The sequence below is a fragment of the Nipponia nippon genome, unplaced genomic scaffold, assembly GCF_047370975.1.
Source record: "Nipponia nippon isolate SJK-2023a ecotype South Korea unplaced genomic scaffold, ASM4737097v1 scaffold_5, whole genome shotgun sequence".
NCBI classification, from domain to species: domain Eukaryota; kingdom Metazoa; phylum Chordata; class Aves; order Pelecaniformes; family Threskiornithidae; genus Nipponia; species Nipponia nippon.
The window spans coordinates 31,203,391-31,231,232 of NW_028262369.1; the positions used below are offsets into that span (position 1 = coordinate 31,203,391).

General features: G+C 42.0%; 2 protein-coding genes across 11 annotated transcripts in view; one reads left to right on the plus strand and one right to left on the minus strand.

Moving 5' to 3' along the window:
• MAST2 (microtubule associated serine/threonine kinase 2) overlaps positions 1 to 27,842 on the minus strand; it is a 227,590-nt gene that overhangs the window by 192,805 nt on the left and 6,943 nt on the right. For 3 of the 8 annotated variants that reach the window (XM_087733137.1, XM_087733135.1, XM_087733134.1), the window contains exon 1: positions 2,016 to 2,435. The exons of 2 other annotated variants lie outside the window; for them this stretch is intronic. In XM_087733137.1, coding sequence (XP_087589263.1) covers positions 2,016 to 2,222 — 207 coding nt within the window. In that variant the 5' untranslated portion in view covers positions 2,223 to 2,435. Of the gene's footprint in view, positions 1 to 2,015; positions 2,437 to 27,842 lie in introns of those variants that run through there. 3 more of the 8 variants (XM_087733139.1, XM_087733136.1, XM_087733141.1) reach the window with 3 other exon arrangements.
• On the plus strand, positions 3,342 to 27,836 carry LOC104015411 (riboflavin-binding protein). 3 transcript variants are annotated; one of them, XM_087733147.1, is made up of 8 exons: positions 3,342 to 4,786; positions 8,660 to 8,886; positions 11,651 to 11,683; positions 12,544 to 12,701; positions 13,423 to 13,522; positions 14,673 to 14,801; positions 19,846 to 19,957; positions 23,959 to 27,836. In XM_087733147.1, exons 4-8 carry the CDS (start codon positions 12,563 to 12,565, stop codon positions 24,199 to 24,201), a joined length of 723 nt encoding a protein of 240 aa, XP_087589273.1. In that variant the 5' UTR covers positions 3,342 to 4,786; positions 8,660 to 8,886; positions 11,651 to 11,683; positions 12,544 to 12,562; the 3' UTR covers positions 24,202 to 27,836. The 3 variants fall into 3 exon arrangements, with proteins under 3 accessions (XP_087589273.1, XP_087589272.1, XP_009466425.2); XM_087733146.1 differs by lacking the exons at positions 3,342 to 4,786; positions 8,660 to 8,886; positions 11,651 to 11,683 and having other exon boundaries at positions 11,705 to 12,701; positions 23,959 to 24,012; positions 24,090 to 27,836; XM_009468150.2 differs by lacking the exons at positions 3,342 to 4,786; positions 8,660 to 8,886; positions 11,651 to 11,683 and having other exon boundaries at positions 11,708 to 12,701.

The following is a 27,842-nucleotide window of genomic DNA, read 5'->3' on the forward strand; positions in this document are numbered from 1 at the left end:
CAGAAATGCTGTGAGTAGACTTATTTGTCCTGTTTACTACATTTGTCCCATATATCTATTTATCTAATATCATTTACAAAACTTCCACCACTTCAAACAGAAGACAAAAAGGGAGCGGGGATGAGAGGTTCTCCTTTGAAGTTTGGGGTGCATCTCACACAGGTTGAGTAGAAGCTTGCTTAACTTTAGCTGCAAAACTCCTCAAAGACTCCATCACACTGAATACTTGCCAGCACGTAAAGATCTGTTCTTACAAGTCACATTAGGTCTTAGTCAGAGCACCCAAGCTAAAAACAAACTGGTGTATCTCCCATTAAAAAGCCTTGTGCATCGCAAAAACTGGCATTTCTGAATTTGCAGCCTTTCCTGTTTTGCAGCGTTAATGTTGTTTTGGTGAAGCTTCCCAAGTGTTCAATACATTATATGGTACGTAGCGTGTTCTGTATGCATGATTTGTAAAAAGTTTAGTTCACAACTACGAAGAATGGAAATAATTTCCTCTAATTTCCATGTCAATATCATACACAATATGTCAAAACAGTACAAACACCTTGCTATTGCATTTGATAGCTCTACCAACCACTATTTTAATGGACAGTTGGGAAGAAACTTAGTCACCTCTTCTGCTTTTAGATTTTTTCCCCCCCCCCCTGAATAAGGATATTAGTGTTCTTTAATTGTTTCAGGAAGTGATAAGCATCAAAAGCAGCAGCACCTCTTAACCACCTGGCTTAACAAAGCACTAGAGAACAAAATAGAAAATAAAAAAATAGAGCTCTCTTCTTCCAGGGCCCAGTCTGAGAAATCTGTATTCAAGAGAGATCCACTAGTCAAAGCCAAAATACAAGTCTCCTATGACTGAACGTAATGTAATGCAGCTTTTTTTATAATTTGGTAGTTTTTTCTAGAAAAAAAAAAAAGAGTAAACCTGTGCATCTGCAACAATGATGTAAACTTAAGACACCTTTTTGACAAGAAAAGCCAAAGAATCTAGTTTTTCACTTTGCTCCTAAAAATGGCAAAACAAAGCAATGAATTACTGCATCCTGGGAAGTCTTCACACTTGCGATACTTTCTCCTTCTCTTCAAAAAAAAAAAAAAAAAAAAAGCATTAATTGCCACCTACAATTTTAAACTGCTAAGTCTCATCCCTCATTTTTCTCTCCTGTAAAACTAGGAACATCAAAACACACCGAAACAAAGTTTCAGATCTCTGGGGTCTCTCATCCCTGTAACCCTAAGTAAGAATCAGTAGATCCTTTTTTTGTGCTGGTGAAAGACATAAAAGTGGACACGTTGAACTTACGCATTCTGGCTTTTAACAAGCCTATGCATTCTCAAATATCTGCAAAGGTACGTCTCCTAAATAAACCACTGCTCACATTAAGAAGTAAAACCTAAAAATGCTGGAAAACGTATCAGAATTAATGTCAGAATTAGAAGTGACCTACAGAAGGTTACCAGCAAGAAGCATTCTGTAATTATTAATACCAGCAAGCATATAACACAAACTAGATTTCATTGCATCCTCCCGCGCTTCTTCATCGGCATGCAGGCAGGACTTCTGGCACCGGGACGACTCCCCCACCCCTCGCTCAACGCCCTGCCGCCAGACCACCGACACACCACCGCTCCACCGCCGACCACCCCGTCTATTCCTGCCGCTCCTGGGGGCATCCACCTGAGGCAGCGCGTGGAGATGCTCGGAGGACGCGGTCTCAGCGAGCGCCGCTGCACGCAGCCTCCCCCCACGCCGACCCCTCCCGCCGAGCTCGGCTCGGCACCTCACCTCTCCCCGACCCTCGGCCTCCGGCCACCCCCCCTGCCCCCGGAGCCCCCCGGGAGCCCCCGCCCGGGCCCAGCGCGCCCCTGACCCGCGACTGCGGCAGCCGCCGCCCAGGCGGGCGCGGAGGGCGGCACCGCCACGGTCCCCCGCCACGCGGGGCGCGCGTCTCCATGCCAACGGCCGCCACCGGCCCGGCGGGGCCCCCCCCGGTCCCGCGCCCCGGCTTTACCCTCTCCAGCGCCTCCCGGCCAGGCGCCCCCGCGGCCCTGCCGTCCTCCGGCTCCTTCCTGCCGCCGCCGCCCCCCAGCAGGGTGGCTCTCCGCTCCGCCGCGCTGGCGGCCACCGCCCGCCCGGGCTCCCTCCGCGGCGGCGGCGGCGGCGGCGGCGGTGGCGGCGGCGCCGCCGCTTTGTCCCCCCGGGAGCGGCCCTTCCTCATCGCGGCGGCTTCTCCTCAGCGGCGGCTGCGGCACGGCTCGGAGCCGGCCATGGCCGGCGGGAGTCACGGAGAGGCGGGGCGGCGCCGCCGCCACCGTCGCCGCCACCACCTGCGCGCGGGGCGGAGGAACATGCCCGCCCGCCGCCGCTCCCGCCGCCCGCCTGTCAAGGAGCGCGGGCGCAGCGGCTGCCGCGGCACCGCCCCCCCCTCCCCGCGCGCCCGCCCGGCGCTGCCTATCGCGAGAGCACCGGCCTCGCGGCGGGGAAGAGGCGCGAGACTTGGGGGAGGGAAGGAGGGGAGGGCGCGAGACTCGTCACGAGGGGCGGGCGGGAGGTGCGAGGCGGGAAAGGGCGCGGGGCAGCCTGGGGAGGCGGCGGGCGCCGCGGGGGCGATGGCGGCCGGGCCGGCGGGACCCGGGGGCCGGCCCCGCCGCTGCCCGTGGGGGCACTCACAGGGAGGAGGAGCGAACCGGGAGGCGAGCGCTGCCTTAGGGCTGCAGAGGCTCTGCCTCCACGCCCGGAGAGGAGGAACAGGGCTGCCTCGTCGCGGTGGCAGGAGGAGGCTCAAGGGTGTGAGCTGCGGCGGCACGATGCGGCGGGGCGGCGTTTCTCCCCCCGCCGTCGTGATCCAGGATCAGCTCGGGTGTCCAGCAGCAACCCGCTTCCACGTCCAGAGGCTCTTAATTGCCCCTGAAAAACCTGAGGCCTTTCCTGGGGTGTCCCCAGTAGCAGGTAGCGTTTGGGAAGACGCCGCGCTTCTCGGGCAGCCCCCAGGCCGCTGCCGGAGCGCCAAGCGGCCGAGCCACAGGAAAGCTGCTGCCAGCTCCGCCGTCAAGTGGCGCAGCCCGCTCCTTCACGGGGCGGGTTGAGATGTCGTTCGCTGGCTTCTCGGTAGAAAAGACAAACCTACGGAGATTCGTTACCTCGAGGAGTAATCAGAGCATATATCATCATCTTGTGTTTCATCTCAATTCACACCCTCTCAGCATTTTTGTCTTTGCAAATTATTTCCCGAGGGTACAAGTTACCAGTTTCTGCATTCATTTTTCACAAAAGCAACTTCAAAGTTGTCTTTTTTTTTTTTTTTTTTTTTCCCCCCACTATTACGTAGTCGGGAACCTTGCTACTGCCGCAGAAAAAAAACCCAATTCTTTCTCCCATTTTACCAAGCCGAAAAGGCTTATATATCTTCAAGCGGAAGCCTGATTTTATAGATTTTTTTATCCATTTTGTGCAAACAAAGACAACAAAAACACACTTTCAAACCGTTTATTGATGTAGATGAGTGGGAGCATTTTTAAATAATTATTAAGAATATTTAAATTCTTGCTGAAAACTATTCCAGGATGCTGGATTAGTCACAGAGATCTTTTTCCATCATAACTGTATATGATGGAGATGGACAACCACGTGGAATTGCCCAGCTGGGAATCCTGCCCTAACTAAATGTAAGTAATGCAAATTTATGGAATCTTGGCACCCGTGACAGTGTGAGTCTATGAGGATGGCACGGTGCCTCGTCATAATTTGGCTGGATCTTTGCCCTGTTGCAACATAGATGCCAATTAGTTATTTGTTGGTTACGGCCTGTGGGCCACCTTGCACTGGCTCACACCTGTTCGCTTCACGTGCCAAAAAAGAACTCATGAATATGGGAAGAAAAGTCGCAATGAGAATTTGAATAAGATTACCTGCCTTTGAAATGTATTAAAAACAAATCTTCAGGTGTTGGTTTTAGGTAGAATTGCAAATAATTGCCTTCTGGTTCAGTCCTTTTCTCAAAACAATTTAAAAATCTTTTTGATCACTCCGAATCAAAAAGATGTTTGGGAGTTAATAGGACATTTTACTTGTGAAAAGATTGTATTCAGTTTGCTTCTGGATTATTTCCTTCTCTGTTTAATCTCTGTTTAGTAATTTGGACTCAAGATGTCTTTCCAATATTTTGGAAACAAAAGAACAGTGAGGTTTCATGTTGAAGGAATAGGAAAAATACTCCTCATTTTACTGATTCTCCCATATTTTTTCCATTTAAACTCATCACTGAATATGACCTGAATCTGCAGACCAATCTGAGTGTCCTGATTTTTCTTTTCCGTTTCCCTTTTTTTTTCCCTCCAACTTTAAATAAAAGTGAACAAATCATGAGAGGCTTGGCAGGGAAAAGGGGTCCAGATGAATGAGGCAGAGCGTGGTGTGATGCCATGCCTATGTTCACGGTGTTTGTCTCCAGAAATACGCTGTCACTTCCAAAAAAGATAGAAGAGTAATTAATAAAGGCTTATAAAGGGGCTGATTCGTATCTTATCCAGACTGACTAACACGGAACAAGAGCAGGGGACCACAGAGAGCCTGTGTAGCTCACTTACTGATACTCAGCTAATACTCAGTTAATGCTGTTTCTCTTTGCAGCTCCAGACACTTCCTTTCCCTGGCTTCCACCTTCCGTTTTCTCCGTATAAAGAAGGTCTCAGCATGCCCTTCTGATGCAGAAGGTAGCTGGAATGATGCTATCCAGGAAGAGTTCCCTTTCCACTCTTCTCTAGCTGGTTTAAAGGGATTTTGGTAAGGCAGAACACAGAGTCTAGTCCAGCTTATTCCATAAAAAAACTGATTCTGAAATTCTGAAATGCCGTAAATCTATCTGCAGCATTTTTATGACTGCCAAGCACACAGCTACAGCAATAATTCCTGGAGCTGGAATAGAGACATACAGCTTGAAGCTGTGAGGTTAAAACCTCTTTATGCCAAACAGAATAGAAAATGCTAAATAGTAGATGTTATTAGGATGCTGCTGAGCAAGAGAATTTCCTCTACAAAATGAAATACTTAATCATTTGAATTCCTATCAAATTCAAACATTTCGCAACACCGGTGCAGCCCAAAACCCAGCTGATCACCTATTTTCACTGTTTCCAAGGCAGAACTGCATCACGAACGCCACCAAATAAGTATATCGCAAAGGCTTGTCATTTGTCATTCTGCTCACACTGTACACATAATCTTCACTCTCAGTGTTTCTGCTCTGTACGCGACGGAGGAAATGGCGTTAGTTGTTCTGCACGTTAAGCTGTCACGCACCTTCTGTTAGTGACCCAGTTCTAATGGTATTCACAGAGAAGTTCCGGTCTTTACGCTGGAATACTAATGTTTGGCAATTGGCAATGCGCAGTCAGCCCTGAAGACGACACGGTACTTTGGGATGCTGTGCTACACCTGCGTGGAATGTCAGTAATGACAAGTAATTATACAGGCTGCACATCATTGCCATGACTCCTGGCTGTTTCCCTAACTTCACCCCTGTGACAGCATTCTTTTTTCAAGATTCACAAAAAACCCCAGCGTGACACAACTAAAGAACACCAGTTATGAGCAAAATACAAAATCAGGGTAAAAAAGTAGTTACACAAACTGCAGGAAGAGTGAGATTTGCTAGGAAGAGCTTTGACTAAGAGTAATCAAGTACTCTTTATAGAATGATGCATCATTTTGTTCAGCAAAAAGCAGGACACCAACCCCAGCTCTGCCAGGCTAGCTGAGCAATGCAGGCTGCCTGCATAGCTGAGAACCGCAGCCATAGAGTACAGCTCCCACCACCACCCCTAAGTTCCAGCAAAATGGTAAGAAATACAGGATTTTCCAGAAGAATGCAGGAGAATTAGTAAGTCTGGGACCTTGACACAATCTAGGCAAAACTTACTCATGATCTGAATCTAGCGAGGTCTGCTCTTTGAGAAGTTCTGCATTAGACATTTGTGTCCTAATAAAAATACTCATAGTTACATGAGGACTTCTTACAGGAAGGATATAAACACTCATCTTTCAGGGCACAAGCTAATCATTGAATTAAGGAGTATTAGGAAGAAATTTCTTACAGGCAGGTTATTCCATAAAAGTATATTATACAGTATATTATTCCAGTGCATCGTCAATGGAAATTACTACTATTAGTCAGTCTCAGGGGTAGACTAATGAAGTAAACCAACTGACAACTTGGTCCAGGATGGCAATTACTAGATCTGTATATAACAAAAGTCCAGTCCTAACTGGATATGATTTGCTTTCCAATTGTTATTTTCCTTCTTTATATACCATGAAGGACATTGATCCTTGTTTGCAGTGATGCAGTATGTCAAACAGACAGCTTTGCACTGCTGTAACCTTGTTCTAGGTATCATATTTACATCTGATAAGGAAGTAGAAGATGTAAATATGCAAATATATATCAGGAGTTAAAAGTATGGCCATGAGGTTTAGGGAGAGCTTAGTGCAATAGCTAAATTAACAGCACTTCTTAGCAACAAAAGCTCACCAGGCACATTATAGCTTCAAAGAGACAGAAAGGGACCAGTGAATATGCTGCTTTCACTCTTGGCTTGGGCTTGATTGTACAGCAATTGCCACAGTTGAGCTGTTACCCCTAGGTGTTAACAGAGTACAAATTACATATGCATGTAAATACGTATATTTGTGTGCATTTCTGACAGGTCCAGAAAGGGAAGCACGTGGGGAATGGAGAGATGCTGGCCAGCAGGAGTAGCATCAGATCCTAACTGTTGTCACCCTCTCTTTGGGCACCCAAACAAAGATGAGTTTTAAGGAGGGCTAAGGCAAAGATTACATGTAGTTTTACTGCTACTTACAGAAATGCCTCCCACATATGAGGTGACAAATACAAGAAAGCAATCCAGGCAAATCCAACAGGTGGAGGCTGGCATCAGGACACTTCAGGAGACTTAATGTGTCTGTATCGAAGGAGAACAGACAAAAAGGGCATAGATAAACTGAGAAGGGAGTTGGAAGTGAAAGCAGTTTTTGACTGATACAACAGAGGGGAGCCATCTCAGGGATGCTGAGAGAGAGAGGACAACGTAAAGAAAGGTATTGGGGAAAAAATACCTGTTCCCTGAGTGTTGTGGTCAATTTTCTAACCACAGATTCATCACAGGGCAATGAGTCAAGCAATCTAGAACTAATATGACATGTATGGGAGTCATTCCTCAGAGATGTCTGCAGAGACACTACATGGACCTCAACTGTGTCCTTAAAATTCATCCCTGCCGTGATACAAACAGGAAAAGCTCGGCAGTGATTAATCTGGTGGTTTTCAGTCACTTCCTTTTAATATGTTGACCATTATGATCTCACTGTTACCTTGTGCTTGCATTATTTGTTTTCTTTATAGACCTGTCAGTTCTTAATTTTGAATACAAGGTGTTCAACATAATAATTTAAAAAAAGCCCAGAATGCTAACACAATGGGCCTTAGAGGTTGGCAGTTCTGACGGAAAGTACTGCCAGTCCTGCCCTCCCCAGTTTGTCCCTCTCATTGTGATATACCACCCTTTCCCTCACAGCAACACAACTCTTCTACAGCTGTGCTATAGACTGAAATTTCAAATTGATTTGGCTAGAAACACTGGAGGCAGGGGGAAGCGCTGGATTTCTTTTTGCTGGATCCATTCCCCCATCTGGTTGGGTGTACAACCCCATCTGGGTTGTGCCAGCACAGTGGAGGGAAAGGGGCCATACAGGATCGGGGCAGAAAAGGGGGCTGTGGGACACGGCCATCCATAATCCAGTATTGGCACCCAATACTTTAAAACACTACATCACAACTTCATGCAGGGACGTCTAGGCATTACCTCTACACAAATAATAAATACCCATAATAAAAGTGTAAATAGAAAAAAAAATAGTATTCATACTCCCCTAAGAAGAAATTCATCATTCATAAGTGATTGTAGAAAATTCAATCAAATATTAATACTCTAAATTAGAGACAAGATTGCCGTTGGTTAATTCTGGAGTATAGGTCAAGCTGGACCCAGATTTTCTTTGCCACTTGCGAGAGCCCACATCACACCACACAGTCAGTAGCTATCCAAACCAAAGCCCATTCTCTGTAGAAAAAATAACAATAATTGTTAGTGGTTCAAGGAACCTCACAGTAACAGACTAGCAGAATGTGAAAGGCAAATGAAAGACTAGGGCAAAGGAAGAGCATTCAGTTATGCTTTCAAGAGGTGCTTTCAACTCAGTAATAAGCTAAAATAAGTAGGTTTTTGTCCCCTTTAATTTTGAAAAACCTAACATGGGGCTTAAAATAACATTTTTACAATGATAATTTTGTTGTTGTGCATTGTGATTGCTTTTTAAACCTACTATTCATTAAAATATCTGCTTTTTTTTTCCCCCGCTGACTCACTCTCTTGGTTATATAAAATTACTGGTGCTTTTGTCATTCCTGTGCCTGGTTGGAGAACTAGCTCAGCAACATTTACGTACTCAAATCAAGCAACTAAGCCTTACTTTGTGCCATGATGTATTCCTTACACAGACAAAAGGAGGAATCCCAGCCTCACCAAAGTGAACAGAAACAAATCACACCTTAAATTCAGTAGTGTTAAGATTTGACCTCCGCTTTTCTTTCTCCAGAGTCAAGAGTGCCAGGCTGAGTCCATCTGGAGCGCCTCCTTTGGCATTCAGCTTGACTTGTGACATGATACATTCAGCACAGAGACTGGTGAATATGAACTCTTGGTTCTGAAGTCTAACATAATGAAAGTCAACAACATATACTTAACCGATCATCAAATAATGTGCCCTTATTGCAACTTCAAATGCAGTTCTGCAAAGAAGCTTCAGGAATAACACTTAATTGGGTAACAACCTGTGCTCCTAATTACATTTCTTGTTACAGTTAACGAGAAAAACAGTTCCAGCTTCTGAGCATGCAGGCTCACACTGAGATACGAGGAACAAACAGATTAATTTCATTAGCACACACTGCCATGGATAATAAAGCTATAACAGGCCAAATGCTCTAATTTATGCTCCTGAAACTCTGTCTCCCTCCGGTCACACTGTTGTTATGCTTTCAGGATGCCAAGAAGGGAAATGGATCTGGCAATTGTGACTGGTTGGAAGTGCAAACAATTTTTCCCTTAACCACATTGGCCTTGCAGAGTTACCAAGAATATAAAACCATAAAAGCTTACTTTGGTCATTAAAGAGATCTGACTCACAAAAAAGGAATCGCTATGTTGAGTTAGGAGATGTCAGGTGACATAGTTACTAAACTGATTGCCAGAAGCTGGCAAGTTGGCAACTAGCTTTATTTTTTAAACATTTTTTTCCCCAATTTTCTGCTACTGGCTCTTGCCAGAAGGAAGTTGCTCAGGTAGATGGCTCTTGAGACCTAATATAGCAGTGTTTGTGGTTTTGGAATAGATGCATACTTCTACTAGCATCACAGGCCACTATCAATTAGATCATCAGATGATAATAATAATAATAATAATAATTTAATGTTGTGGTGCCTGAATTGCTGTCTGTGGCGATATCTTAACGTCACGCATGCTTTAACTCTTTCTCTTAACATCATAGGTGCTTTAACTCTAGCTCTTGAAAAGATAAATAGGAGTTACAATGCACTGATATTAACAGTAGAATTAAATGGCAGTAGGAGCCTTAAAAGTACAAGAACATCACTGAGTACTTGAAAATAAGTTCAATTTTAACAAATAAAGAGAAATGTCCCATTCAAGTACGGGAAGGGGTAAGAAACTTCCTTTAATGAATTTCTCAGTATAAGACATCACACAAAATAACTAGTCAGAGAATACTTTAAGAAAAAAGAATCGAGATTTACTTCTCAGGTGACGAAGATGTATAGCTGAGATCTCTAAAACCTCCTTAGCCTGAGCCTGCTTACATGTATTGCTAACCAAAGCCAAGTCCAAGAAATCACAAACATATGACAATTTTCCTTCCTGCTGCTAGAAACTCTGCCTAATCTCCCAGCAAGTGGTCCCATTTGGCTCATACTCAAAGCCTGAAAGAGATCCCAGTTTCCTATAGCTTAATATAATTTGTATGTCAATTCAGTGAACAGGGGCCTTACAAGAAACCTCCTGGCATCCTTACACCTTTACAAGCGTGCATATATTTTATGCAAACCGGGCAGTAAGGCACAGAGCATGTACTATTTCTGTGCTTTTTACCAGGCTGGCTAGCCCATCCACTCATCACAGTGTTGAAAGTGAGTGTTCATATTATACAGCGGTCTTTATTTTGTATGAATACACAGATCCAAGTGCCGAGCAGTATGCACAAATCCTTTACATTACAAATCAGCAAGGATCTCCATTAATTTCAGCCAACACTGGATCAAGCCACATGAGGTCAAGGCATGGGTAATAAGCCATTAGATTTACTTCAGTTTCTCCTATAGTTACTTTATGCCTTTTTAAACTTGCCTTAATTAAATTCATTCTTTAAACTTGCCTTAATTAAATTCATTCTGGAACATAAAAATCGCTCAGTTTCCACTGATCTGGAAATCGCTCTTTTTAGGCCAGCAACACTTTTGCCTGGAGGCATTTACTAGAGTTAGGATAGGAATCAGTGCTTATAGCTTATAGAGATTGTTTTATTATCATGCTCAGTGAGTTTGCTCAATGAGATTCATACCACACTTCCACTGTGCCAATGTTTGTTTTTTCAAGCAAAAAAGGTTTGTAAATAATGGCCCCAGAGTATTATCTGACAAACCAGTGTTCTGTTGTAAACACAAAAACAACAGATGCTACTTTCCTTATGCATCTAAATAATTGCAAGGTAGTGAGTGGTACTGCTTTTTACAGTACTCAATGAGATTTGATCTATGAAAGTCAGTGCAACTATTTGTAATCACCGTGTCGACCTTATGCAATGGTTTATGTTCAGATGCAGAATCCTCTTTGCAGAAAGCAGATCTCGCAGTGAAAGCCAATCAATCAATCGGGAATGACTATCAATGGTACAAGCAACAGTTCCTTGTAGCGCTTGTGACACTGGTTGGAGGGTACATATGAGGCAGGCAGAGCAACCAGAGCAAACAGCAGCAGGTTTTAAAGGGATCTTGTGAACAGAGGGCAAAGACCCAGGAATCGGGAGATGTGGATTCTCTTCCAGGGGCTGCAGTAAAATTACTGTGTAAGCCAAGGAAGCCATCATATCTACAGTCAAAATTAAGCCAGTCAGGCTGAAATATGAAATGTTGTTTTTAATGTCTCTAATTCAGTGAACTCCTAATCTGTGATAAAAGCCCCATGAAACTGTTGCAGAAATGAATCTAATAATTAATAATAAAAGGAATCATTGAAAAATCAAGCAGGGGGTTAGTTGTATTTGGTATATAAGAGAGCTGTTGTTTTTCTAATTCTAACCTACGTTTGCACTTTCCTCTTTATCATGTCAATGTTTGCAAACAATAAAAGGGCATTATGTGCTGGTCATTGCATCTGCTTTTGAAATAAATCTATGTTAGCATTCCAAAGGGTCAAGGAACTCTTCCAGGGCAAACAAATTCTGGAGCACTGATGCCAGATGGTATGTATATAAAGTGGAAAATTAAAAAAGCAATTTACTGTGTTCCTGTTCCAGAGAGGAGTATCACCCAGAAGGACAGCAAAAGAGGTGAGAAACTACTGAGAAACTGGAGAGACAGTTTTCTTCTTCTGTAACATGTTGTTTTCTTTGTATCTGAAATGTCTAGGTACATAGCGGAGCTGCAGTCCATACTCAGCCAAAATTATTCCAAAAAGATAACAGGAATATTTAACTAAAGAATGAAGGGTTAAATTGATAATATGTATGAAGAACTATGCATTGATTTATGTAACAGGTTCTAGATTTATCTATATAGCCCACTAATATGTAGTCTGTGTTTAGAGACATTTTAGTTTCACAGACAAAACGTTTTTATCTTGCATTTTTGACCAAGCCCTACAAAACAGGCAGGAAATAATGGATCAGATTCTTCAGTATAAATTAGCATAGCCTCAACAAAGCCAAGTTATCAATGTAATTTATCCAGCTCAGGTGCTGACCACTGCTAGCTCACTTGCAGCTGTATTAAATGCGTAATTTCCAAGTGTGCAAAACAACTCTGCAAGTTTTAAGAACTAATCAATCTTTTCTTGAAATCTAGTGAAGCATAGGGATGTCTCTTGGAGGGGTTCAAAGATAAATTCAGGTCAGTGTAAGAAATTCAAAATCATTTTCATAAATACTGAAAATTATAACATGTTTTCATAAATAGCCTGAACTATTGGTGGCTTTTATCACTTGCCACCAAACCTCAAAAATATGTAGCAGAAGTGTTCAGATATAAGCAAAGAGAAAGGGAGAATGTGTGTCTTCATATTTATGTGTGCATCTTTGCTGAGCATATTTTATTTGGTTATGTATGTAGCTTTTTTAAAGCAGCCCTTCCTTTTAATGTTATGGCTTCTCCTACAAATAAAGGATATAAATAAAGACTTCTTTCCATACAGGAAAAAGAACCAAACAACAATGCTGAGGTTTGCTGTCACCGTCTTTGCTGTCATGACGTCATCTACCTGCCAAAAATACGGATGTCTGGAAGGGGACACCCACAAACTGAAGCCAAGTCCTGAGCCAAATATGCATGAATGCACTCTGTACTCTAAATGTAAGAGTGGTTTAATTTTTGCCAAATATAGTCTAGAAGTACAGCTTTGTACACACTAATTGTTTTGGCAGTTCCCTTAATTTCTCAAAAATATTTAAGATGCAGTATATGTTGCATTTGAAAAGCTTCCTTCATTGGCGTTTTGCTGCATGCAAAGCAAGAGTAAGATTCTGGTTCTTAACAAAGTCAACTGCAAAACTCTCATTGACTTCATTTATATCTTTAAAATAAATTATGATGCGGTTTACTTTTCTTGTAGCTCCATCTGCTTAAAAAAGTTTACAGCAAAGATGAATTTGGTTTATTGTGATTAAGTATAAAAATTAATTAATTGTAGCAGACACCAAATGGGAAAGGTTGAGATCAAAATTCTACAGTGAGCAAAGTATAGTATTTATTACATTTCTTCAACTCTCTTTATGTTTGGTAGCTTTCAAAGTTAGTATCCCTCAGGATATAACATCTGGCAGAACACTAGTAAAATTCTTGGGGCTCTCTGGGCACACCTTGACAAAGCACTGTTGATGCCAGTGCACCTCACTTAGCATTTACACTGCTGCTTCCAAAACCAAAAGTGTTAGGGCTTGAGTACATCTTCTGGTTAGTGCTACGAGACTTTATCATGTTACAGACCAAAACGGATTCATCTTACATTTTGAGCCTTCCAAATACAGTATTAAAGAAAATCCTTATTGCAAGATCTCTGTTTCATTCCTAACAGCTTCCTGTTGCTATGCAGACTTCACAGAGCAATTGGCTCATTCCCCAGTAATTAAAGTAAAAAACAGCTACTGGAACAGATGCGGGCAGCTCAGTAAATCGTAAGTCAGCTTTGATGTTGTCTGTGTCCTGGTTCAATAGATCTGTGCTGTAGCAGCCACACAGCCAATGGTGACTCCCCCTGGAGTTGCTGATGGACGGTCCCTAGGTTGCTCTAGAGATCATGCCACCCAGCCTAGTTCCCGTCACCTTGTCTCTACACCTGACCAACATCTGGCCCTTCTTCTTCTCCTCTCACAAGAGGCCATGAATCCCTAAGTATATACTATTTGTGCAGAAGGATATCTGCCATTTTATCAAGAAAGGGTTATGTTTTTTCAAGTTTGCTTTCAGCATAGAACCAGATCTAGCAATGCAAAGCAGTCGTAAACCCAGTAGGTAACCACCACACCGTACCTCTGTAGCTCTCCAAAGCAACCATCGCACACCAGGGAGTGCGACCCCTAGTCAATACAGACCAGGCTTCTTCCTTTGTTTAGAAAGCAGATCAATTAGATTATTAAATCTCACAAACAAAATGCACAAGAGTCCAGGAGTGAAATTTCTGAGTATTTAGAATAAAAATTCTTGTAGTCCTGTGGGTTTTGTAACCACGAAGAATGTCTTCATAATTAAGACTTTTAGTACCCTGTTAGATGTTACAGCTGTGAAACATGGCAAGTTATAGAAATAAAAGAATGAAAGTACAAAACAATTAAGCAAAAACAGATGTGCACAAAAGTAACAGCTATTGCCTGCCACTCCCAGAAGAGCAGCAACAGTATGCGTTTTTAAGTAACTTCAGCTGGGCTGTGGGAAAATCTAAAGATTAGTGAAACCATGAGGCTACAGCATAAAAGAGGTTTTGTACTATAGTTTTAAACTACATTTTATTATTGCCTGGAACCGTTCTTGCCAGGAAAACTCAAGGCCTCAAAAGTTTACGGAAAGCTTACACAAATAGGGCTGAAATATGCATGGAAACATTTGTGAGCTCTTTAGCTGGCTATGGTAATTGCACAGTCAGAGTCGGTACAGAATGCCAAAGGAATGAGTTTGGAACCTAGACACTAACTGGGCGAAAGGATGCTTTTCTACATTGTTCTCCTAATCTGTAGTATTTCATCCACATCAAAGCAGGCCTAGAAAACTAAGGCTATAGCCTTGATGCTAAGAAACAGGCTTATTTGTGGCTTTTCTCACCCACCACAGCTGTGAAGATTTCACAAAGAAAATTGAGTGCTTTTACCGGTGTTCTCCACATGCTGCTCGCTGGATCCATCCCAAATACGCTGCTGGTATTCGGTCTGTTCCACTGTGTCAAAGCTTTTGTGATGACTGGTAAGTTCAGCTTTTTATCAAAGTATTTTTATTTAGCGTTAATATGCCTGTGTTCCTAGGGTGTCAAGGAGCATGGGTGGATGAAGCACAGATCTCCCAGTCAAGTGGCACTAAGATTCGATGGTGTTGCACCACCTTTATGCCTTTTCTCTTGTTCTTCCCCTTCATTTCTTGTTTGCCATCTCTACTTTTTCTTCTGCTAAGCTACTACCCTCAAAATAATAACGACACAGGCTGAATGCAGGAGGGACAGCACTGCCCTGCTCTCCGTGAGGATGCGGCGCAGCGGCATCAGAACTGCCTGACGTGACAGAGGAGCTCTCACCACGTTGACAGGCGCTAACAGCAGTGAGGGCCTGCCCACCCTTTGAAAAGTCCATACCTGTGTTAGCATTTATGCAGTTAGCATTTTAAATCTAAATATTTGATTATGATATGATACATTTATATGTATAAAATGCACTATGAAATCATGAAAGTAGCCACTTCCTGTATGTTTTCAATTAATTCATATAACAAATTAGCTTAATTCCTGAATTTTTCACCCTTGGCTTTTTCTCTTCCCTTCCATCATCCCTCTCTCTAAAACCACTTCTAAAAGCCTGAATCTCAGAGAAACTTGCAGCCAAGTAATGCTAAAAATATTGATAGCAATGAGCAAGCATAATAGCATTTAATTTTGTTTCCCAAAATACAGCATCAGGGAATCACATTATTTTTTGAGTGCAAGACATATAGTGGGACAATGCAGCACCTGCCTGTCCTTAATCTTGGGGTAGGAGCATTATATCCGGGTGGGATACTGAGATTTTTTCAGTGGTCCATATCCAGCATATATATCTCCCTCCTTCCCTCCCTCCCTCCCTGTTTTGAGATGTTGGATCTTAAATAATTTCATCATGTGACATATAAATCTAAGTCAGTACCATCTTAATGTTGTGCCTAGTAACTACAGTAACTTGTCTGTATGGTTAAATTGGTGTGAAGCACAGTACCAACAGCACAGGCTGTGTTCACATCATAGGATTGCAACTGCTAGCATCCCTTGAAAGTAATGAACTGTGAATGTCTGAATCCCTTAGGCTGCCCTGAAAATCACAGAAAACTGTTTTAATACTTCTAAAAACATTATAAAATAGCTTTTTCTTGGAAGCACAGAAAATACAGTACACACAGTAGCACATGGTCAGGCTCTCCTGCACTGCTCTGTACGGTGCCTTCCCTAGTGGTTATGCAACTTCAATATTATTGACGCATGGATCCATTTCCACTCTCATCTTCTCTCCAAGGGCAAAGTCATGTATGCAGTGCAGTATTTTGGTAGGATTTGTCTTTAAATATGTCTCCATTGCTTTGTGCCAGAGAAGGAAACAAGAATCATAGCTTGGATTTGTAATGGAAGATAGTGAAAAGGGCTGATGTATTTCTTAGCTTCCCTAGAGTTTCCTCTAGTGATGAATTTTATTTCTGTGTTAGGAAACTCCATGTGGCTCAGGAACAGATTTGTCATTTGCAGTCTTCCTTCCTAAATTTTTGGTAATCTTCTAAACTGAATCCAGATTATTGACCTTGAAGATAAAGACTGAGACCTTGCATTTGCCTCAGTGCTCAGAATCTCAAAGCTCAGAACAAAGTATTACCAAAATTTGAAAGCATTTGGATATTAAAGCATTGGAGTTGCCAGTGAGCTTTAGAACAGATCTAACAGGCAAAGCAATAGAATACCAATATCTAAAACAAATGTATCCCAAAACAAGTAGCACACAAAGTCATCACCAAATTGCTATATGCAGTGAAAGTGTAAAGATGAAAGAAAATATATCCTGTAAGTTTAGTTTGCATCTATGAACTGGTTTAAGCCAGCCTTAGTAGATAGGAGATTTATACCAAAGTGTATATGGTGGGTCAGTATTACATAGCAAAACCCTCAGTGTCCCCTGCGTATTACCAGAACCTCCAGGCAAATAACATTTTTAACTTTCGTTGTTGGAAAGTGTGGGTGTGCGTGATTGAGAGCTGCTGGGCAGGAAAAACTGACCCTTTTCCAGTATAGTCTCTCCTGGCAGAGAGTAGGCTCTACTCTAAACAAATACTGAACAATGATCTATTAGCCCTGTTGCCGTCATAGATGCCTGGCCTGAATCAAAAATGTAATGATGACCCATTACTGTGCATGCTAGGCTGTGTGCCTGCCTAATGCCAGTGTCAAACCCATTCCCTCACCCTGCTTAAGGCCTGAGGCTAGAAAAGAGCCTGGACAGAATTCCCACACTTTCTGATGATTTAAAGTAACATTTTTCCATGTTCTATTCACTGGAGTCCCTTTAGCGTGCCATAGCACTGCTAGATGTGACCTACTTTCTCTACATGCCGTGAGTGTGCCTGCTGCATACTGTATGTCTTTGTGGCCAGAAATGTGCAGAGGATTCTGAATGAGCAGTGACTTCATTTAAAAGAAATTCATCTGACTAGCTTGGGGCCTTCTTTTTCTTCCTATTGTCTTAGGATTCCTTGCTCCCACTAGTCCTAAAACTATTGCTTTTGAAAGAGCCTGATGTAGAAGCCATTTTCTGATCCACCTGTGAAAGGGTCCTGAGCCCTTTAAAAGAGAAACAGCTAATTATAAAAAATGGGAGGGGGAAAGCTTTAAAATAAAAATATCCTGCCCATTGTGCATAGGGAACTAGTATGTTCAGGAAGGATCTTTTAAGTATTTATGTTTACGTTTCTCACAGTTTTTAATTAATGTTTGAAGAAACCACTTATGGGTCTCTGGACAGCAGAAGTCAGAGTTTTCAGAAGTCATGATTCTTCGTAAAACTTAGCTTCATAATTACTTCCATTGGGATAAAGCAAAACTCGTAACAATAGTTATGCTTTGCTACCTGCTTATATAACAAACCACAGAGTCAAGCAATAATCATAATTAGGAAACATTTCATTTGAAAATTCAATAGATAATAGTGAATAAAAATATAAATACTTTCATAAACATATTTAATTCAGAAAACTGAGGAAACCAGATGCATAGCATGAATGCCCCAGTTCAGTAAAACTCAGAAATACATATTCATAATTTGAGAAGTATAACTGGAGGTGACACTAATTTCAAAAGCAGCAGTTCTGCCCTTTCCTAAGCCCCAAGGGCTGCTCATTCTTTCCTCTACCCTGTCCCCACCCACGTGCCAGCAGCACTGTCTGAGAGGCTGTCAAGCAACCCTGGTCTGGGAATCCATCGGGCTGAAAAATACTTAGCCAAATAAAAAAGGAAACCAAAAAAGAAGGCTGCGGGAAGGGCACAACCGCTTTAAATGGAAGCACTATTGTTAGGCAGCTCACAGGAGATATCGATCGACTTTGCTGGAAAGCGATGAATTTAAGTGCATGTGCAAAATAAAGGACATGCCTACGTGGCTTGAAAAATCAAGGGCTAATTGTTGAATCTGATGCTGGTATGTGGAGAGGTCATAGATGGTGATTAACAAGAAGTTTGCATTGATGCTCGTAACTGGCATGCCTTCAAGCAGGCAAAGTGACTAGCATCAGAGAAACAGCTGTCACTGGGGAGTTACCTCTGTGTGTCTTTCTCAGTCAGGGTACATGCAGCAACTAACAAACAACAAGCCAATTATTCTTATAGTCCCTAGTCCCAAATCCAGTCATGGCACAAACTGGTAGGATCTCCCTATTAGTGTCACATTATATTGATTTATCAAATTGCCGCCTGTATTTCCAGCAGAGCCCCTACCTCTGACAGCAGATTCATGGATGGACACATTTGAGAATGTGTCTCCTGCCCTAGGCCTGTGTAGTTCGGGCCTTGGTTACCCTCCATCTGTTACTGCTCTTTCTCCCCCCAAAAAGCCCAGAAAACCTATGTGAAGGTTCTGCAGTTGTGCATGTTCTTACCTTTCAGCACGTGCAATGTCTAGTTCTGTGACCACGTGACAACCTCATATTTCATTTAAAAATAAAAGTCTGCAGCCCTCGTGATATCCAAGTAGTTTTGCAAACATGACTCCAAAGATTAAAAATTACAAACAGAAAATATATCCAAAGGCATTCATTATAAATACCATCCTGAACTACGCTAACTTTCTGAAAGCTGTCTCTCATGGTTTTGGCACTCTCAGTTGCTGGTGTGAATAGTCCACCTGAAGCCATTGAGACTAAATTTAAGTAGATGTTAACTGATTTGCAGAAAGTGATCCTTAAGAAAGGTAAGAGCCAAAAAGTAGAGCATAAAAAGAAGTGGAAGGAAGGAAATTATGTAGGATAATGGTAAGTCATGAGATCTCTCATCACATAAACGAGCCAGTTGCATACCGTACTCGCTCCAGGCCATTTATAGGCTGTTTTTTACATTACCACTTAAAGTATACTTTAAATAATAACTTAATTTTAGACCTGAACCCTACAAGACTCTACTCCTTCACTTCAAGTTTAACTTCTTTGAAAACGTTCTGAGGCTGACAGCCTATTAGTTTGTATGATTTTGTTGTTTGTGGATTTTCCTTATTTCAGTGCACATTCCTCATAGCAACCCCCTGCCCCGGAAATACAATTCTTCTTTGCCCACATTAATTCATAAATACAGACTTTCCCCACATCTCCCTCAAGTGACAGTTCACTCTTAGCGTACCTGTGCTCTGTCACAATATTGAACATCAGCATTCATGAAACTCCCTCCCACACAGTATTTTCTCCGCTCAGTAACATCAGCAAACATAACCAGCAGAAAACACTGCATGAGTAAGCGTGGCTCCTCAGAACATCTGCCTTTTACTTAAGTCTGTGAGTATAAAATGTAGTGGGTGAACTGTTTAGTTTTCATTGAGATTTAGGTCTTCCTGGCCAGCGCAGAGTTTATGTGCATGTCAAGCTAAGATAATGTGCACATTTCTTGAATATCTGTTGCTAAGCTGCACTGTGCAACCATACCATGTTAATAGCATGGCCCACGTAGACTTTCTGAGTTGAATCTAAGTCTGCTGAAAAAAAAGTGAGAGAAATAACTGTATCTTCCACACTAATCTCCATGAAGGTATGAAGCCTGCAAAGATGATTCCATATGTGCTCATAACTGGCTGACGGACTGGGAATGGGATGAAAGTGGAAAAAACCACTGTAAGACTAAATGTATTCCATACAGCGAGGTAAGAAAACCTGATCACCTGGAGCAGAAAAAAATGGCATTAAGACTTCTTTTTTTTTTTGCTGAATATATGGGTGTAAAATGCAACAAGTGAATTATTTTTGCTTCAGCAGTTCCAAGCCATACCTACATCAGACTTTTTAAGTATACAAATTTTAAAACATTTATATTTATGTAGATCACTTACTCTAAGTATATACATTTAATTAATCACTATTGCAATACAAAGTTCAGCACTGATGTTTTAACTACAGTGGAGTTTAGAAAGTAAAAGATAAATGAACTTTGTTCATACAACAGAGATGCATTTTATAAGGTTCCTTACATAGTGTGGGACTTTACACACTTTGTCTTTTTAAATTGGGACTTAAGTTCCCAAATGACTAAGGAATTTTTAAGGTTTTCTTGCCTATTAGGCATCTTTGCCCTTTTCTCTATTTTACCTTGTCATGTTCAAGTCCTTCTTCATCCTCCAAGTCCTGACATTCTTCTAATTGTCTCCCTTTTGTTCTCCCTAGACCTGTCACCTCTCTGATGTGTGTTCTCCATTGTGTCTGGCAATGGCTAGGCAGAACTAACATTGTTCTGTGTAACTCTGATGGTTATAGAACATATGTCAGCAGCACTGACAAGCTTTCTGAGAGCTCATCCCATCTTTCTGAGAAGGTTTTAGTGGTTCGGATAACTAATTTTATAAGCAAAAGTGTATAAAATGAGAACTGACAAGACTTATAGGAGCAAGGTTGCCTGGCACCTGATCTACAGACCTTTCAAGAGTCAGGTAGGATTTTTTTCTGGTGACTCAAGTAAGTTTAGCATCAGGGCAACATAATACAGCTCAAAACTGCTATGCTTATTTGACTATTTTTAACAATTGAACTTCACTGAGTCCATGAAAACAGTCCAAATTGCAGAAGTAAACGAAATCTAAGTGTAGTGCTTAAGGACTGGTCGTAAGGCTTACAGAGATCCCAGATTCATTGTTTTGAATTCAGTTCAAGTGCATGTACTTCCAGAAGTCAGTTCAGCAACTGATATAAGTGGAAGTCACAGTCCAGTTAGCGCGGGATTGCTGTCTGCCTTGCAAAAGTGACACTAATCAGCAGGCTCAGGAAGGTGGCCAAAAAACAAATGGGCTGCAGAAACTTACAGCTTAGTTTCCCAGATGTGCTAAATCATCAGTAGTTCCAGATGAAGTGAAAAATGAAATTATAATCTCCGTAAATAATCTCCAGTCCCTGTTCAAGCTGTCCCTGGACCAGAGATAGTAGTTTTTAACCTTGAATTCCCTTGTACTTATTTCTTAAAGAAGATATACCATCTGCAGGGAAAAACATGCAGCAAATCCAGAGGCCTTATCACTTGAAGCCAGGCACAGCTATTCCTAAACTAAACGGAACCACACCCTAAACTGCCCATGTTTTTCACCAAAAATAGGCTTGCATGGTAAGCAAGAGTAAAGATGAAGTTTCTTCAGAGAAATTAAAAAACACATTTCTCATATGAAAATTACATGATATGCAAACACTAGACTCACTTGGTTTGGACTCAACTCATGGAAAAGAAAGTCAATGTTACCCAGAAGCACAAAGGGCTCGCCAGTGTCAGAGCACTGTGGACAGATGCTTACTTTCCTTTGATGCCCTCAGCTCATACGGAGGAGCAATCAGCAGCCCTATATTTGACATATGCAAGTGGTTGCAAGGACTATTTGCAACAAATGCTGAATGTGGAACAAATGCTGAATATTAAGAATGCACAATGGATCATAGCCAGTTTTAGCCTGGCTAAAACGAGGCATGTTTTGTCATTGTTCTCCCAGCTGAGTGCTCCCCAAGCAATGTTAATGCATAGACTACATCATCTTCCAAGAAGCTGTAGAATCAGAACCCTCTGCAGTAATTTAGGGACACGTTTGGTAAATGGGCTGTGTGCACTGTTTGTTTGCTGCAGCATTCTGGCTATGCTTTGATCTTTAAGCAGAGTTAGAAGGAAGGTCAAAATAAAATTACCAATTTAGCGAGTAGAAGAGCATGAATACATGTCACAGAACGTGTGGAACATAAGAATAGGATGTAGCCATGTATCTTGCATACAGACCTAAGAAAACCCACATAACAGGTTTTAATACTTTCTGGAATTATTAGCTAAAAGCAGGTAGAAATCCAGGAACTGTACAGGAGCTGGAAGAAAACATCTAATGCTGCTTAAAAGCACAGGAATAGTGCGAAAGAAACAGCTAAGATCTGCCTGCCTGGAGAACACAAGGAGAGAAGTAGATGCAGCAACCTTTCCATCTCTGACCTTGCATTGCTCCCAGTGCATTAGCCAACCTCCACACTCCTCCTCCAGCAACTGCAGTATCCATGGAACGAGCCCTGGCTAGAGATGGTGTGAACTGAAAAGCTATTTTACAGACTACAAAATCTGTGGGGCCATTTGGAATGGACTCTGTGTTATTCAGAAAGGACAGATTTCTAAGGCAAAAGCAACGATTATGATTTCTTCTCATCTGCTTTCCTATACAACATACGTCAACATAGTTTTGCCTGTGGGGAGACAGGGGGACATCTCGTAAGAACACTTGTGGAAAATAGGTGGAGCAGAAAAAGCTGCAGGACTACAGATGCCTAGTCCCACTTCCACATAATAGACTTAAATCTGTAATCATTAGGTTTTTTCACACAGCTTCCATGCAGAAATCTTCCAACCGCAAACAGAGGGCACCTTCTCCGAGAGTCACGGTGTCAGATCTTTATATGAGCTGGTGATGACAGCAAACCAGCACATCATCCAGAAATTACAGCACTAAGAGAAACACTGTAGGATTAAAGAATCAGCATCATGTGCAAGGCCTGATTGTACTATTACAGATGAAACACAGCTTTCTTCAGAGAGATGCTGGTGACATGGTCAGGGTGAATCAGTCCGTAACGGAGCCCAGCAGTCCTGCTGCCTGGTCCCCTGTTTCAGTCATTAACATTCCCACTCCTTAATTCCCAAGGCTTCTGCTCCTGCCGTTACTCCCACCCCTAACTTCATTCTTAGATTTGTTTCTGGGAGTACCTAAAGCTTCCTTTACAGAAACAGAAAAGATTGAACTTCAACCACAAACACATGGGAGAAATGCATGCAAGATAAAGTGTATATCCTGCCCACTCTGTGGCTGGATGTGATAACTCCTAAGCTAATACTCTTTAGCCAAACTCAAGCTGGGCGGACATAAGGTTGTCACAACGTGAGCTTGGCAAACAAGAAATATCTTTGTTGTGTGATTGTACAGGTCCTATGACACATGCCTTACTAAACAACGTAATATCAAGAACAGGACAGATTCACTTGCAGAGAGTGCAAGAAGCTGCAGTTTACAGTTTCTTGAGTCAGAAAGGCCATTGCACCACTGGACACAGCACTTCAGAGGCTTGAAGAAAACTTCTTTTCTTCAAGCAGTTTCTAAGTTTTGTCCATTCTCTTTGTCTGTGAGGTCCTGCCCGGTCACAATGTACGCTGCAGCAGGCACAGTGAGATCCCACAGAGCTATGACTCCACTGGGCTGTCTCTAGCCTGTAGATATAAAGGTTTCCGTATTCAAAACACTCAGTCTGGCGCTTTCAGCACTACTCAGATCCCGAGACATGTCAGAGTGTCCTGACATGCTACAAGTTGTACAGGCTCTCACACACGGCTTTGGTCTGTCAGAGCCAGAAAGCTAGCTGGGCTGTCAGCCCCAGGGTGGAAACAAAGGGCTGGCTGTTGATCGCGTTGCACTTTGTGTAATCACTTGCTTTCACAACAGCCAAATCTCTTTTGCCAGTTGCGGGATAACATTTTAAGATATCTCAGAAGTGATGAAGCATGGCACACAGCAAGACAGTGGATGATTGCAGACTGCTTTTTTATAATCTACTACCAATTTTTTAAAAGTTATAAATATTTGTAAAAACTGATTTTTAACTCAATTCTTTTTAAATTTAATTGATGCATTTCTTATTTGACACACAGATGTACACAAATGGGACTGACATGTGCCAGAATATGTGGGGGGAGTCATTTAAGGTGAGCAAATCCTCCTGCCTCTGCTTGCAAATGAACAAGAAGGACATGATGGCAATCAAGTATCTCCTCTCTGAAAGCTCAGAGGAAAGCTCCAGCAGCAGCAGCAGCAGCAGCGAGGAGCATGCCTGCCAAAAGAAACTCCTGAAGTTTGAGAAACTAAAGGGAGAGGAAGGGGAACAGACAAGATAAATGCTGGTGGATGTATGTCAGGACAAGAGAAATCGTCAAGGGGGCTGGGCTCAGAGCATCACGCCAGCCTGCTTTATCCCTTACTTCCCAGAACATAATAAATCAATGGCTGGTTATATTAATCTTTCTCTGATGTTTTTGCATCTGCATCACAAAGCTCCCAGACAGGTTAGCACAGGTGTAATCTTGTGCCTTGAACTGAACACCTAGAAGCCTGAAGGTAACGTCTAGGGGTTGACTTTCAAAGAGGAGAGGCACAGGCAGCTCCTGCTGACTTAAGGCAGAACAGTGAGAACTAGAGACCTCTGGAAGGCCATGCCAGTAATGCACCAAATCTTCAACCCAAACCCTTCATTAGCATAGGCACACAGCATTCCCGTCACAAGTTCCTGTGTGCCTGGCTCTGCTCAGATAAAGAAGAAATGCTGCAGGCAGAAGTAGGTCAGCGAGCCTGGCTACTGACCACTGAAAGTGTATTTATTTTGTATCTCAAAAACATTCTTGCAAAACAGGGGATTGTGGTGTGCTAGATAAATCCCCAGATCCGTATATTGCCAGTATACAGTATGCACGGTCTGTTGCACTGGGCTTTTACCTTCAACAGCAGCAGTACAAAAGTCTCCTATGATATGAATTTGAAGCACAATTTTGAGTGCAATTAATCCCACTGAATGATTCCAAACAATGATCTCTGACAAACGGAAGTGTCAAGGTGGGTCCCCATCAGGTTTCTCCCATGAGTAATTCTGCTTCCCAGCATCACTGTTACAGTCAAAGTCAAACCAAAATCTGCACCAGTCCCAGAGGGACTCGTCAGGTAAGGATGAATGAAATCCTGCTTTCACTTAGGCATCCATACTCCCTCTGACATCACTGTAAACTGGACAGGTCTGTGCCATTCTGTACAGCCTTTCATAGTGGTATCACCAGGGAAACCATGAGAAGGATTTAATTTCGGGGGTCAGATGATTGAATTGTGAAACTCAGCATCATCTCAGTGCTTGCTATGGAGCTAGGCACCTTACAGCATTTAAGGATCTGGCCCACAGTTAAAACAATGACTTGGCACATCCTGTTAAACTAGGAGAATCTTAAAAATCCAGCACACTTTCTTCACTGGACTGTTTATTTATTTGAATGGTTTCACACAGCTGCAATAGTAATGCTACACCCATTAGGTCATGCTCTGCTTCCAATCAGCTTCTCAGTATATTTAACAATGGACTAATTCCTACCAGCACTGAATTGTTTTTAGAATGACACTTTGCCACATCTGTATTTCGTGCTAACTCAATTTGCCGGTTCTACTGTATGAAAAGAAAGAACAAGAATTTCGTCTTCTGTAAAGCTCTGACAGAAAAAGTCCTTTTTCCCCCTAGTTCACTAACTCCGTTCTTTCCTGTCCTTCTTTATTGCACCTGAGTCAGAGTAGAAATTTTCCTGGTTTTTATTTTGCTGTGCTCAAAATGCAAGAATTAATTATCCCCTCTCACTGCCATTAACACCAACGTTTTCTGTATCACCATGGCCAAAGATTTCCTTCACGTTCTTTGTTAAGTATAGCACAATTATCTCTGCCTGTGTCTCTGCTCTTTTTCTTCCCATTCCACTTTATTCTCTTTGCTCTGGCTAAATTACTCTCGAAACCACTCTCAACAAACAATTCTTCCATGCTTAGTTTCAGGATGACGCATGAGACTGGTTATTGCGTGCTCTTGAACAGCACTGCATCCCACAGCAGCTAAGGCACCAAGAGCATCTCGCTCCTATTCATAACTTTCCCACTGACTCATGATGTACCCTAAGCAAACCATTTAACTCTTTTGTGACCCCAATAATTTTTCAGGGCTACCATATTTCCTCTAGGTCATCTCTTTTCTAAGCCAAAAAGTCAAGAACTACTCAGTTGTCCCTAGCATAGAAATTGTCCCATACCTCTTGGTCATTCTTTCATTGATCCAGATATGTTTTATTCAGATACAAGTTATCATCCAGAAAGACTTTCAGTCTTGATTTAAAACTCCAAATAATGGAAAATTGTCCAATGCACCCAATAATGTATTTCCTCAGTGTTAAAGATTATCCCTAATTCAACATTTGTTGTTTCAGCTTTCAGCCACTGCTTTTTGCTAAAGCCTGTTGTATTAAAGATCTTCAGTATTCAGCATCGCTTTTCTGCTCAGCAGCATATACACTAGATCAAATTGCTTCTTAGCAATTAGCTCTATCTTAGCTGTATTCAGGTCACATAAGTCATTATAACACCTTCCCTCTCTCCTTAAATCATACTTACAGTTCTTCTCTGTACCTTTTCCAGTCATGAATATCCTCCCTAAGTTGTACAAATCAAAGCTGTACTCCATGGCAGTGTTACAGGTGACCTACAGAGAGAGCACTGTGTCCCTGCTTCTCCACACATTTCTCCGTAATTGCACTGCCCATGTCTACAACAGCATCGTTCTGATTATTTGCATGCCTGCAGTGTCCATGTGTTAACGGTTCCTCATTTTTTCTTGGCATTACTCTTTTCCACGGTACAGCTCCCTGGTCCCAGAGGTGTGAACTGTGATCTTAGCTCCTAGGCTTACTGCATTGAACTTGGTTGCATTACAAAACCTTCATGTGAACAGATCAACCTTCCTAAGCCACTGTTTGCTCTGTCTAGCTGCTTTATCTCACAGTAATTTATATCTTAAACAATCTCTGTGTCACTCAGAAATGCTATCAGTGGTGATTTTACATTTACAAAAAGGCTAGGATAACTCAGATAAAGCAAAATTAAAAATAAGACAAATCACTAAAAATCAGACTACAACAATACACCATGAAGGTGAACCAGGGAACAGAAAGATGCAAGTTGCTGATGATTGCAGACATCCCCAGCTAATGCTGACCTGATTTGGTTAAGTGCCTGCTATGCATCACAGCTCAGAAGCACAGGCCCTGCTTCTGGACCCAGGCTGGCCCAGACAACTGAAATGTCTCTGTATTTCGTGACACTAGACTCAACTAAGATCTTTATCAAAATGTCACAATGGTAGATCAAATGCTTTGTGAAATATGTTGTGAAATACGTTCCTACACTAATCTGTAGGAAACGGGCTTACAACCTTTATCAAGAAATGGGATTTATCAACAAGACAATGTTGATAAAAATAAAAATTATTGCCAATTATTGACTTATTTACTGCCTGGCTAAGTATCAGCTTCTGTACTGTGCTACTTGGGACTGGTGTCACCTTAACCATAGCACAGCTAGCTGGGTCATCCTGCTTGCTCTGTTTATTTAGTTTTCTTTCCTTAAACATTGGCACAATACTATGAGTCTTCTGAAATTTCACTGGAATGCCAGGAGTTATTACAAATGAGATCTCTCTTGACAGTTCTGTTAGAGCTCTTTAGTACAGGTTATCTGAGCCTGCTGCTTTAAAATTATTAACGTTACTTATGATGATGAACCTCATCTTTAATTACTTGCAGACTGAAAAGGATTTCATCATCCTCCTGTAATACAAATACTTTATCCTGCATATATTTCAATGCTAAGCATTATTAATAAAACTTGCCCACTGTATCTTGTGCCATTGCAAGGCTTTCTTCATCAGGTTACTCAGCTGCTTTCACCTTCAGTGTAGTTGTAC